Source organism: Anopheles marshallii, chromosome 3, assembly GCF_943734725.1.
Source record: "Anopheles marshallii chromosome 3, idAnoMarsDA_429_01, whole genome shotgun sequence".
NCBI lineage: Eukaryota > Metazoa > Arthropoda > Insecta > Diptera > Culicidae > Anopheles > Anopheles marshallii.
In genome coordinates this window covers 4124150-4137445 of record NC_071327.1, presented here as the reverse complement: position 1 = coordinate 4137445, position 13296 = coordinate 4124150, and the positions used below count along the sequence as shown (strand labels likewise).

Below are 13296 nucleotides of genomic sequence, written 5' to 3'. Positions count from 1 at the left end.
GACTGGCGCGTTGCATGTCTGCAAAAGTTCACATGTACTCTCATTAGTGTTGATTGCATTTACAACGACATTATTAGAACAGGGCGACATTAAGCGTTCCGGGAGCAGGAGGTCTCCCGAACCATGCCGGAAGAATTTCCCTGGACGCTGCACATGGAAATGCACCGGAGGCGCGAAAAGTTTGTGCAAACGATATAGAAATCAATTAACATTAGTGCGCACAACCATCCAACCAACCAACCAGGGCACCATTCTCCAGAAACGTCCAAATTGAACGGAAACCATCTCCGTGCAATGTTTGCAGAGTTGCAGCACTCCTGACCCCCGTTTGCGCCACCATCCACCGGACCGTATTGCGATTCAAATAATTCTCATCCCGCGAGTTCTCGCGTCTAATCAATGAGGTTAGGTGTGGGGTTAGGTGAGGTGTCACATGGTCAATATTGACACCAATCGAGAAAATGGGAACAATGACACGGTCGCTGGTGTGCTCCAGTGTACGAATGATTGCATTACAACGCGATGGGCAAGGCGCTCACTCATCATCCTTCACATGGGAGGATGTGGAGGAGTGCTAAGGGAAGCTCACTTAGGGTGTGAAAAGATCGCCTTTTGCTAATTGCAGTTTACTACTGGTCCTATGCTTTGTTTGCCTGCATTTGTACGAGCGGAGGCGTAAGTGCACATCTTGACACATGGCTAATGTCAACTATGCCATGATCGTTAGGAAGTATAGCGACAACAAAACAGAACTCTATATTGGAACATCAGACCATTACTTAGAGATATTTTGCGAGTACTGGATTACATTCAGATATGGTTATATCAACTATTATATTTGTTTTCCTTATTTAAGAGATTTATTTGTAGATTTATGCATGTAGCTTCGCAAAAAAACGCTGGGACTATATTCCGGGCTTTATATTATGAGTTATTAGCTTCTACATGATTACTAAACACGTTATTTTTAATTCAACTTATGCTACATCTTTCAAACGCTTAGTACTTCATTCTGCAACCACTTCCGGGTCGTGTTCCCGTCTAAGAGGAATAAATTACATTGTATAACAACTAATGCCTCCATCGTAGAGTCGAAATGTACGAAAAAAAAAATAAACGCTCACGACTCCCTTCGCAAAGAACCGCATCGTAGCCCTTCATTACATCCACACGGGTATATATGACACGGTAACATCAGACCACGCCAGTCCGTCTCGTGACATTTGCCCACCCATTGCAAAACCCTACCCACCAACCTGTCACACGCCCCGGCGATAAACATGCTTTGATGTTGCAGTTTAAGAAACGAACCCTTCCCAGAGCGGGAGAGAGTATGTATGGGACCATTGCAATGCCAATCATTACTTCGGTAGAGTATGGGTTGGCAACCAAAGCAAAATCGCAACGCTTCACGTCATACCATTCAGTCCCCCGTCATAAGTCTGTCTGTCACAAGGGGTGGGTCGTCAGACCAGGAAGCGGGTCTGTGTGGGTGATGATGCGTGGCGAATTCTTCCCGGCTATCCCTTTGGCATGTAGGCAAATCGCTTTGCTGTAACCAACTCCTCACCCTGAACCACTCTCCCCCATCTCTTACGATCACGGATCATAAATTTTCCAAATTACAATCGACTCACTCCACCCGTCCGGGTACATACCAAGCAACTTTCCCGGGTGTTTGCGATTCGGTTTTGGGTGGATTCCCCATAAATCAACACCCATTACAAATCGTGGAATACGTTGGAATTGGCAAAGCTCATGTGGCATCTTCCTACTCACCAATTTCCCTTCCCGGGGCTATGATAGGATGTGCAAAAGGGCGACCTGTTTGAAAGTCGATACCTTTATAACCTCTCATGGTGAATCTATCATTTTTTGTCCCTTATTATAATTATACTGCTGCGAAAGGTTGCAATTTCGCAACGATTGCACAAATTATTTTTACCCAGTACGGAATCAGAATAAACTCGCCGTGACATTCCCCTCTGTCAGTGGCAAAGCGTAAAATTAAACTAAATCCCTTCGATCACCGCTTTCGGTCACCCTTCGGTATGAACAAGACAACCGAACCGAAACGGTGGAATCAGTGGAGAATCTTCTAAGCAACCTTTTTTTAACGCAGGGAAATGGTTTTCCTTACCACCGATTTCGATTTCGACCACAATGCAGCGTCGCAGTTCCGGCAGATTTGCGTTTAATTTTAAATTTAAATTGCAATCCCTGGTGCGTTGCATTCCAGCAGCGTTACTACAGGAAGTGTATTCACCCACCTTCCGCTATTGAATACAACACAATTCGTTCTAGACGTTTGATAAATGACTATTCGTCCAGGGATTCTAATAAAGAGCTGAGTATTCCCTTACGAAATACGAAAGTACAGTGCAGCATTATGACAGAAGCTCGAGGTTTCATGGTCTCCCGTCACCTTTTGGTTCTGTGTTTCCTAATGAAGCTAACCTACAAGCAACTAACCTCGAAAAACCAGTACTCAACACCCAGATGGTGGTAATGAAACGAAAACTTCCATTTAATGATACAAACGTGCGCCACACAGTCGCAAAAAGGTTAACAGTGACGTTACTAGGGGAGTGTAAGGTAATGTTTAATGATAGCAAGGTGACTTTCCATTTCGTTATGATGAGCGTCCCATGAGAATGCACGATTCATCACGGAATTTATAAACCAAAAAAAAGAAATAAACAAGCGACGAACTTAATTACGAACTGGTCGACCAACTTTTTTTATTAAAATCGACTGCATTTAGTGATTTTTGGGATTAAAAATCATATTATTTCGTATTTTGTAAAGAATTACTTTCAGAAATTGCTAATCGTAAATATTAAAAAGAATTTCCATAGCGAAACTCCCATCAGGGTGGTAAACCACATCCTTTTCTCAATTAATAAAATCTGGCAAGTAAACAATCTTTTCTGACAGATTTGTTTTGGAAATCGTACACGCTCAATTCCCAACAAGAAATTACAAACCCTGCTTTTGACAGCGCGAATGGGAGGGAAAAAATGAAATGCAACAGATTATGAATATCAAAAGGAAAATCACTTCCTATGAATATTTTTCACATATAAACTCCTCATACCAAGCTACCTTTTAACCCCGAGGGTGTTTTTGTGTGGTTCCCCATTCTTTTCCATTTCTTACATTGCACACAACCAAGCAAATACTGAAACATATTTGCATTTTCTATTATTTTTTTGCTTTGTTCTTTTGCGAACAAATTTTATTTCCCTTGCTAGAACCCTGAGAATATTCAGGAACCGGGATTCCATCAATGTAAACCATCCGTTACTTCATCAGTCTCGGTAATCTTGAGGAATAAAAGGCTTCCCCCGCCGTTTAGTAGTGTGCGGAAAAACCTTTTCCCCCCCACACCGTTCCACGCCGTAGCAAAGGTGGGATGGCGTTGGTAGTATTTCCATTAAAACAACCCCCTTCTCCAATGGTGGTCCAGCGAGCTATTTTCAATTTCCATCCCGTCCCCTGCTGTAGTAGCCAAATTTTCGATTTTACCAACCTTCAGCCGTCAGAAACAGAATGGTTTACCATTTTTTTCCTTTCTACGCTATTGCCTATCCCGTCCGTTAATCCATCTAGAGTGTCCATCGCAGTGCAAAAACCACAATGTACCATCCTACCAATAGACGAGCGCGTCCATTTTTCCGGGCGTTCACTTCTTTTGCGCTTCACTAGACCTAATGCATCCTCTCGAATCCTACAGTCAATGTGGTCACTCCTTTCCTTCTGTGGGGGTGAGTTTGATAGCAAAAAATTGGCTCCCCTTTAATGGAAAAGCCGGTTGCTTCCGTATCCCAAACTGGGGACGCAGAGTTGCACTCGAAAGTGTGAAAACCCGGCAAAAAGGGAAGCTTACGCAGTGGAGAATCGAAAAAGAAAACTCGCCTGAAATCAATTTATTTATCGGAGATTTTTTTCCTGCGTTTTCGATGCTCTTGCAGGAGCAGGCCCGATTTTCACGAACATCCGTTTGCGAAGCGTAGCACTCGCTATCGGTAATAATACGTTATTTATGTCTCCCTTCAAAACACCCGGCCACGGACTGGCGAGAGAGTAAGCGATTAGTCTTTCTATTGGTTCATTCTAATACGGCAGAATTGCTGCAGCCTGAACCTGCCAGCAGCAAACAAATAGCTACACCCGCACCATCCAACAACTGCAACTGTCTGGGAGCAGTGGAGATCCGAAGGACACATCTCATTGTCGTCCATCATTGCCAGATTTTACCGCAGAATGTGGTTTGCGGCTTTTGCCACTGTCCGCTGCTTCGTCTTGCGTAAACGTACGGATGCGAGAGTGGAAAACCGCAACCGGCAAGGCGCGTACACACATAAGTCCTTCGGCATCTTGGCGCCAGGCGACGTCGAGAGTACCGCCAATAATTCCTCGCTTATCTCTGCACAAAACCCACCGGCATCAAGCCGGCTGCGAACCCGGAAGGTACGGATGGGCCCGGTACGCTGGATACGACAACTTTCGGTAATTATACCGAAGTTTGATTGCTACTATTATTACTCTCCCTTCGCTCGGTCTCGGTGGTTTATTGTTATCAGTGACCAATGGTTGCGGTTACCCTTCACGTCCGGAAATATGAAGACGGTCGCCTGCCTGCGCTTCGGGGTGTAAGCGAACACGTACTGACTAAAGGACTGCCTGCCCTTTGACGGAAAGCGGAAGGAAGTTCACTCTTCATCCATATCCAAGCGAGGAGGAGACTATTATTACGCCCTCTGTATATGCCACCCACATTCCGTACGTCGATAGTAAAGCAAACAAGCAATTTCGCAAACAACAAAAGCACGGTGTCGGCTCTCATTTCCCAGGCTTCTGGTTGTATATTGCGGCTCCTTGATTTCCGGTGATGACACGTGCTTTTAATGGTTGCACGGAGGTGCTAAATCGCTCGGGAAGAGAGTCATTTCAAAAGGCACCTTTCGGCGATTCGGAATCATCGACAAGTCGCCAGGTCGGGGGGTTTGGTCTCTGCGGCATAATATTGAACTTGGAAACGATCGAAAAACGGTGAGTGGGTTAGAGTGCGTTCTAATAAAATATATCAATACCGCCGCCGGTAGTGGCCCTACAGCGTAACAACAACTTTTAGCACGTCCCTAGAAAGAGGGTGTTGATTAGGTGGACGAACATCGTCAAGATAAATATTGATCGAGTGTTGGTTGAACCAATTATATTTCTAATTTGATTACAAGTGTCTTTTCTATGGAGATACATGATGGAACTGTTGGATTCGTGCTATATTACCCAAGTTTCAATATTTCGGAACAAGCTCTAGGTACTCAAAAACTTTTACAAATTAATGTCCAGGAAACATCAAATACATTGCTTAAATTATTTTAATCGCATATATATTCCGTTCTAATTCCAAATATGGCATAAATCCCCCAAGAATAATCGTCATTTTCATTAGCTCCCAGTAACGAGTTCCTCTAAACACCAATTGATAGGAATGTCTGCCCTAACACACCCCATGAATTTAACCTTTAATGCCTTCCCATGGCTCCCCTGAGCTAATCGCTGGACATCCTCCTAAATTAATTTTATTTACGCATTTAAACACTCTCCCTAAACACGAAAACGATATAGGGGATGTTCATGAATAAAAGAGTCCCGATGGTCGGTTTTTCGAGCGCAAATGTGGCAGATTAATTTTATTACCAAACGAATGTTGCTTCTGGAGGTGTCACCGATCCAATCTGGACCCTTCTGGATTTGGATATGGGAAATGAAAAGCGCACTAGCACATCCATAAAAATGATGATGAAAGCGTTCCAAGTAATGTATTATAAATCCTCAACACTTTACACTTATCCACGCTAATAATCAAATGCAAAGCTTACACCTACACCTTGCCTCCCAAACCAACTCAAATAGGCTCCAATTTCCACTAGTAATTTCCGTCCTTTAATCTACTCGCTGCTGTAAACCGCTTCTTCTACACAAATCCGAAGCAGAAACGAGGCATAAATTTTAGATTTCAATTTATGATTCTAGCCCTATCTACAGTTTAAATGTTATTCTGCTTCATCCTAAACCGTCTCCATCGTAAGCCGAGCACTCCAAGTGTATTTGTAGCCCAAAGTCCAACCGACCAACATGCCAACCTGCCAACCTTCAGAAATTTACCCATTTTTGTCATTCGTTTCCGACCCAAACGAAAGCCCAGCTCGTACTAAATCGGGAAAGTGGAAAACTCGACCAATGTTTCTGACATTACTCTGATCGTTGCCTCCGCAAGCGCTACACCAACCAACGGCACCGAGAAGATGATCCGGTAAAATGATTGCAGTGATTTAGATTACATCAGTTCGAACGGACGGCACACCGGAACTCGATGCGCCAGCCCAAACATGGGAACTGTTCCCTGCACCACGTCCTTACACAGGAGCTGTAAATTGAAATTCGAACTGCAACGAAAAAGGCATCTCCGGTTGGCGACACTCGGAAAGAGATGGTAACGTATCCTTCCCATCGTAGCCTTGGGTAAGTTGGTCCGATTGAGGGTGTACAATCAAGCTACAGCAGCAACATTTAATAGCAGAGTAAGGAACCGAACAGAAAAGGGACGAAATAGGAGGAATAGAGAGAGAGAGAGAGTACGAGAGAGTTTCCCCTAAAACCCTTGAATTTGCAAACTTTACTGACTAACTTCGACTCAACGATGTGAGGGGATGATGTTTTCTTTCCGATTCAATTTATGCATTCAACTTACTGGTGCTAGACGTGCATGACGACGACACTAGTCAACTTACTGCAGTGTCTAATAAAATGTTCAATAAATCTTCTCCGGTTGAGTGAAATGGATGGATAAATCGGAACGAATCAGACGGATGGATGAGCGCCGCTTTGTCATTCAAATGAAACACAAACATCAGATCGATTTCATCTACATCGGAGGCAGTAAGCCAACCTTAAGAAGAGTATGCATGGGAAGGAGAAGTTTGTACAAGATAATATAAATATTTCAACTGCACAATGCCCATCCAAAACCAGTGCAGTTAATATTCTCAAGGTGTAGAGTTTGTAGCAGCAGTACATTCACGGGCACTAGTGAATCACAGAAACAATACAATAAATGTCAAACATTCGCCCAACGTTACATGCAATGCTCTTTGCTTGATTTTAGCACGTCTTCGTGCTTGAGCATTCCGGGGCCCACTCTAATGAATCGTGTTCGGTCCGCTTACGGTTGCAAATCTCACACAAACCCAACGGACACCGAACCGAGCGTACCATAAATCCATCCAAATTCCAACGCTCCTTGCACTGGAACGACGCTAGAGAGTTGGAGATGCCTCGGGATATTGTCGGAAACGAGTTGGTGAAGAAATTTCCCAAATATCTCTCCAAAAACGGAAACATTACGTACGTTTCGGAGAAGGAACCCCGAACGAGACTGAGACTCCTTGCGGCATAATCCTATCAGCAGAGATCTATAATTTATGAACAGAGTTCACTCGCCGCTGATGCGAGGTTGGAAAGAAGGCAGTTGAAATCGTGCTAAATATTTGACCATTCGAAAAGTACGCCACGTTGGAACGGCAACCCGAACGGCAACGTTATGGCATAAATTTTACTATTTTACAATCGCACCAGCATCCACAGCCGCGGTCAGGCTGTTGGTGGATTTTTCAAACCACTGGTGGGGCACATGGAAACATTTATTAGTCTAACCCCGCATTAACAATAAAGAAAACCTCCCAAATCGTACGAGTTTTAGAACACGACATTGGAGGAGCAGGCTGGGGATCGTCGTATTCGCGGCCCGTTTTGTTGGGCAAAATTTATTCGAAACGCATTCCTGATAACGACACACAGCAAGTACAGCGTACTTGGGACAGTATTCGCATAATCATCGCCATGATCATCATCCCATCGTTGTCGTTCGTTGTCCTCCCATAAAACTGTTGATAAGAGAACACACACTTTGAGTGCTTCTTTAAATCATAAATTATCAACACTTGCTACAGCATGGCTGGTTGTTCGGTTGGTTCGTGGACGTATCTCTCCAAAAAACCCTGCCACTTGCCCGGGTTTCTGGGCAAATACGGAAGTGATTCGCCCTAAGCTTTAATAAACATTGCCAAGCATGCGAAAAACACATAATAAGATCTTAATTATAGATAACCTTCTCCTCATAAATGGGTGCGCTCCTTGCATACTCGTCCGTGCTGGACGGTCTTGGTGCGGTGATAGTAAAACAATCGTTACCATTCTTAGGACAATTGCACACACGCCTTCACTACTGGCGACGATGACGACGGACCAGCGGGTAGTCGAGCCTATCTCTTGCATAATTGCATAATTTTGACCCCTTTGCCCGCGCTGTTTTCCTCCAACACAAGCTCACTTACCTATTATCGTGCAGGCCGGACCGGTGATGGAGTTGCCGGATAGTTGAGTGATGGCAAGCAGCAGATCGCCCACCAGCAGACAGGCAACGTAGTGCGTTTGGCAGCGCCAATGAAGCACGTGATGTTGCGACGGTACCAGCAGACCAGTGGCCAGCGTGGCCGCCAGAAAGATGGTCGAGATGAGCAGACCGGCGGAGTACAGCACCAGTCGGCCGTCCTGTGAATGGAAACAAGGAAGTAGGCGACGTTGCATTAACGATTTCAATCACGGGTTGCTGAGTTGTGTGCTGAAAAGTGTAGTTGCTTTTTAGTGGGTTCTTAACGATTATGGGTACGGTGATTGTGATTAAATGGTTTAAGCCGTTTAAAACGATACGGACTACGGATGTCATAGAGGTATTCTTTACGGATTAAGTTTTTGATATCCGGACTACCGGGTGTACTGGGTCAGCTGTACTTAAGATCCGATTTGACAGATTTTTCAATAAATTAAAATGTGCAACTGGAATATAGAATTAGGTGTAAAAAATAAATTAACTATTTCGACATCTTCGTTCTCCCTTTCTTTTTTATGTTACTGAACTATTTCTCTATTCTTTTTTTCTTTTATGCCTGAGATTACATTTTATGTCCTTATATTATAAATAGAACAAGTTTCTGTGTACTTCTTTCAATAATTTCGATAGTTCTAATAGATTTCCTCTTTTTTTTGCAATCCCTTTCTATTCGGCCAACGTATATAAAAATAATTTTGGTTCAGAATAAAACGCAAATGAATCAAACTCTGACTATTCAGCATCAGTAAACCACAGTGAAACTAATTCCATCCCCAAAAGTACCATTTACTTTTCACAACTTTTGTTTGCACAACTACTACCAGTTGCAGAACAAAGTTCGTCCCAAACCATCAAATCCGTCCTTTTATTGCATTCTCATCAAAGATTTTTCCCCGGCGGAAGCCGGAGGGAAATAAAAACTCGAAAACAATATTGCGAATGTTATTAAAATCATCACCATCATCATCGTCATCACCATCGAGTGGAGTTTATGCCACAATTGCCGACTCATCCAAGCTGGCGAGTTTTATGCTACCGATTTGATACTGCAGGGAAATCATTCCTCAGGCGAGATTGTATCTACAGGCTACTCGATTCCAGTTTGATAAGCTTTGAGGAGGTGATCGGAGATGACGATTTATTATGGTAAAAACAGGGGACGAATGAACTTAAGGGTGACGTTTCGCCCGAAGGGTGATGGTGATGATGCGGAAAATTTAACACCCTCCCCTTTGTGCATCTTAAATATGTGGGGTGGGGTGTTAGAAATAGGAATTGGATTTGCCCAGAATGTAATGTTATCGCTTACAGCTAGTGACTTTGATTTAGTTTGTTGATTTTCTCTTACCTGCTTAGCGATGGGTACCGAGGCCGGCTGGAAGTGCTCGGAACAGGTGAACACGTACACCGTACGATCGTCCTCCCGGACGTGCTCCAGACAGAACTCTCCGGAAGCGAAAATCTTCCCGGAATCGATCGTTACCGAGCCGGTTTGTTCCTGGAGTCGCGATTCTTCAAATGCCCCAGCAATCGCATGCTCCTTGCAGGCCGGAAAACCATAGCTCAGCTCCACGTACGGTGAGTTTACGATCCGAGAGTCAAACAGCTCATGGCCCCGGGGTAGTTTGGAGCACGTTCGGTTGCCTCGATCGTAGGCGAAGTTTGAACCACAGCATCTCAACACAATGCTCGTCTTTTCCGGCGCTTGCAGCGAATCCATCTGACCACCTTTACCCCCATCAGTTCCCGCTCCGAACAAATCCGTTGGCCGTTCCGGACATACCAGCGCGACCTTCTCATCGATGCAATAGTCCGGCACGGGGACCAGCACATGCTTCTGGTTCAGAAACAGCGATCCATTGCCCATCAGCGTGACCAAATCGACTTCGTACACGGTCGGCCGGGGACATGTTTCCGGTTGCTGTTGCTCGGTAAACTTCATGAACGGTGGTGCCGATCCGAGATCCTTGTATAGCTGACCCTTCGCCGGTAGGAAGATGCGCGGTACCCATTTGGCGATACCACCCGCCACACACTGCCGCTCGGTCACGTTGTAAAACTCGCCCAACCGGCAACATTTGTTGATCCGGACCTCCTGTGGACGTGTGCCGGCAAACCCGGGAACAGCCAGCAGGACTAACCCGAACAACACCAACGAAAGTAGGCTGCTCATTTTTGGTCAATGCTTGTTTTTCTTCTCCACCGAGGGCCAAGGCAACCCAGTTTCCTGCACCTCACTTCTTTCGCTAACGTTTCGCGACTTTTCTCCTGCTGCCACACTCCTACGGAAAGAATCACACAATATCACAAAAACCAACACTGCACTCTCTCCTACCACCCTTGAAAACGGGGAGTTGGCGATCTTCGCTTTTCTTGTTATATCTTTTTTAAAGATTTCCTTCTTTTTTTGTGCACCGCCACTGAATACGAGGCTTTTCACTTCACATTCTACTCGCGTGACACAGATTGACGGGAAAAACCGGACGGGTATCGCGACAATACAGCACAAACACAAACGCACACGAACATGACACTCTACGGTAGATCATCATCATAAGCCACACACATCTCTACTCCTCTTCATGTGCCGGGCGATTCTTCTGCAGGCACTTCTATTCACTGTTGATGTTTTCTCTCTTGGGATTTTTCCGCTATGCGTTGTGTGTGCGTGATCGACTTACTCGTCCATCGGCTTGCTACTAAATCGCTCTTATGCTACACTTTTCACTCGTTTTCCCAGGTTGAGAATTCGCGACTTTCCCCCCCACACCACCCAGTGCGGGTGTGAGTCATACAGTAAGGCGCGTTTTATCTCTGGCAAATGGTTGCGATGTACTTAGGCACCTTAGGAAAACTAAGCAACGATGGTACTGCGTATGGCGGTTGATTAAAAGGAATTCCCCTGAAAAAGAAAGAGAAGATGAAAAGTTTGTCTAATGCAACAATTGGCACGCTTTCTTGACTTCTAAGAGAGTGCAAGTACGGTTCGGCCCGGACCAGCGCTGATGTGTCACAAACTCAAACCACAACGCACGTATTTAGCACGCGTTCGCGTTGCACTGGACCCCCCATGTGCACACCCGTCGGTGTGACGACGCGATTTTGTGATCCGGACCGAATGGCCGGCAATCGTTCGAGTGCACGTACGCGTGTTCCGTGCGACAACAGGCCGCATCACTTCTTCTCCCTCCAAATGCTCGGCCCGGGGTTTTCGCGGTGCTGTGTGTTGGCATCCGTTTTGTGTGCATCGCTTTGTAATTAGCACACATCACAAGATGGTGCACGAAATGCATGATATGCAACCGCATGAATGCACCATAAATGTGGTTTAAGTAAACGCGTGCATTAAGTTCCTAGTGGGGTAAGTATCGATTTAGACGATTACTTGATATTACAAGCGTCTATTCTGTCAAATAACGTTGTTTAACATATCCGATTCAGGCCAGAAAATGCACCATTTTGTTGAGTAATTTGTTGCCATTTTGTAGGTAGCTTTGTTCAAAGAATCCTCTCTTGGTCCGAATTTCTGGCCTTTGAGGAAGTTTTGCTATGTGAAAAAAGGCCATATTTGCTTGATAGAAGGTCAGGGATATTTGATGGATGCATTAAAACTTCTGAACCAAACTTCCTTAGTTCCTACGAGTCGCAACTGAAGTATGTGGAATTCTGAAGTATTGAGCGTCTTGTGGAATCCAATTTGCGCAAATGGTTTAAAAATGTTTTATGGACGATCGTGAACTCCTGATCGATGCAGGAGAACGATTTCTAAATCGTTAGCTACCGATATTTACCGGAAAAATAATGAATTCTTTTTCCCACCCCAAATATCATTCTTTAACAAGTTTGTGAACTACAAACAAGTTGGCAGGTCAGATATGACTATCTTAAAAGCTTTAATTATTATTCACATACCAAAAATGATCAGTTTTCCATAAGTGTGGATTTTGCAAACAAATTACCTGATATCTCAAACAATGCTTGCATAAATTGATGGACGCAAAATTGCAGTTTATCATGCGAGAATAATTTTATTTTCCCAATCCCCGATAAGCATGTTTACTTTATCACCCAACTTAAAACGAATGCAGATTCGTAAAAAAAACACAGTGTTTAACGTACATTAAGCTTTGACAAACACTGACCAAAAAGGCTGACCGGTTAGAAAGAACTACCAGCTAAAGGATAAATACTCATAATAACAGACCAACACCGGAGCGCGCCGGGAAAATACAAAACGTCTCCAAGCAAGGCACGTTATTATGATCTTTCCCAACATGCCTCGTCCATTAGGAGGCAATAAACGTAAGAAACCAATTTTCGTCCATATCCCATCCCGATACATGCGCGGCAGGGTGTTCCGAATCTTTGGAAGGATGGCCGGCCGGCATCAGAGTGATAGGGAACGGAATATTCAAAACCCAGAGTGTCGGAGCGAGCGATCATGTGAAAGAATCTCATCATCAGAACGGAAAAGCCGATCATGGCGACGCAATCACACCAGCACGAAGCAAAAGGATGAGCGATCGTTAGCGATCATTAAATCGGATCGAATCACCGTAGTTCCACCGCACAAAAACGTCAAGCCACCCGGTTCACTCTCGACTGCGGTTAAAACCGGTTTTTTGATAAGAACCGATACAACCTTTACCCACCGTGGCGCGTCGATCGAAACAGGTTCAATCGTGCTTGTGGAAGGAAACCAAACAGTGGCCCCGTGCCGTGTGGGAACTGTACACAACGTCTGTTCACGTTTTGTTTCACACACCACGCCACATGTCTACCGGTGCGCCACCAACACACTAATTACTAATGCAAACTGTCACGCGGGTGCGTTACTA

General features: G+C 44.6%; 1 protein-coding gene across 1 annotated transcript in view; it reads right to left on the bottom strand.

The window, feature by feature from the left end:
* Window positions 1-10631, bottom strand: part of LOC128711271 (probable G-protein coupled receptor Mth-like 1) — a 137585-nt gene extending 126954 nt beyond the window's left edge. Inside the window, exons 1-2 of the mRNA XM_053806139.1 lie at window positions 9807-10631; window positions 8403-8619 (exon numbers count right to left, since the gene is read on the bottom strand). Coding sequence (XP_053662114.1) covers window positions 8403-8619; window positions 9807-10631 — 1042 coding nt within the window. The remainder of the gene's footprint in view (window positions 1-8402; window positions 8620-9806) is intronic.
* Between the last annotated feature and the right edge of the window lie 2665 nt (window positions 10632-13296).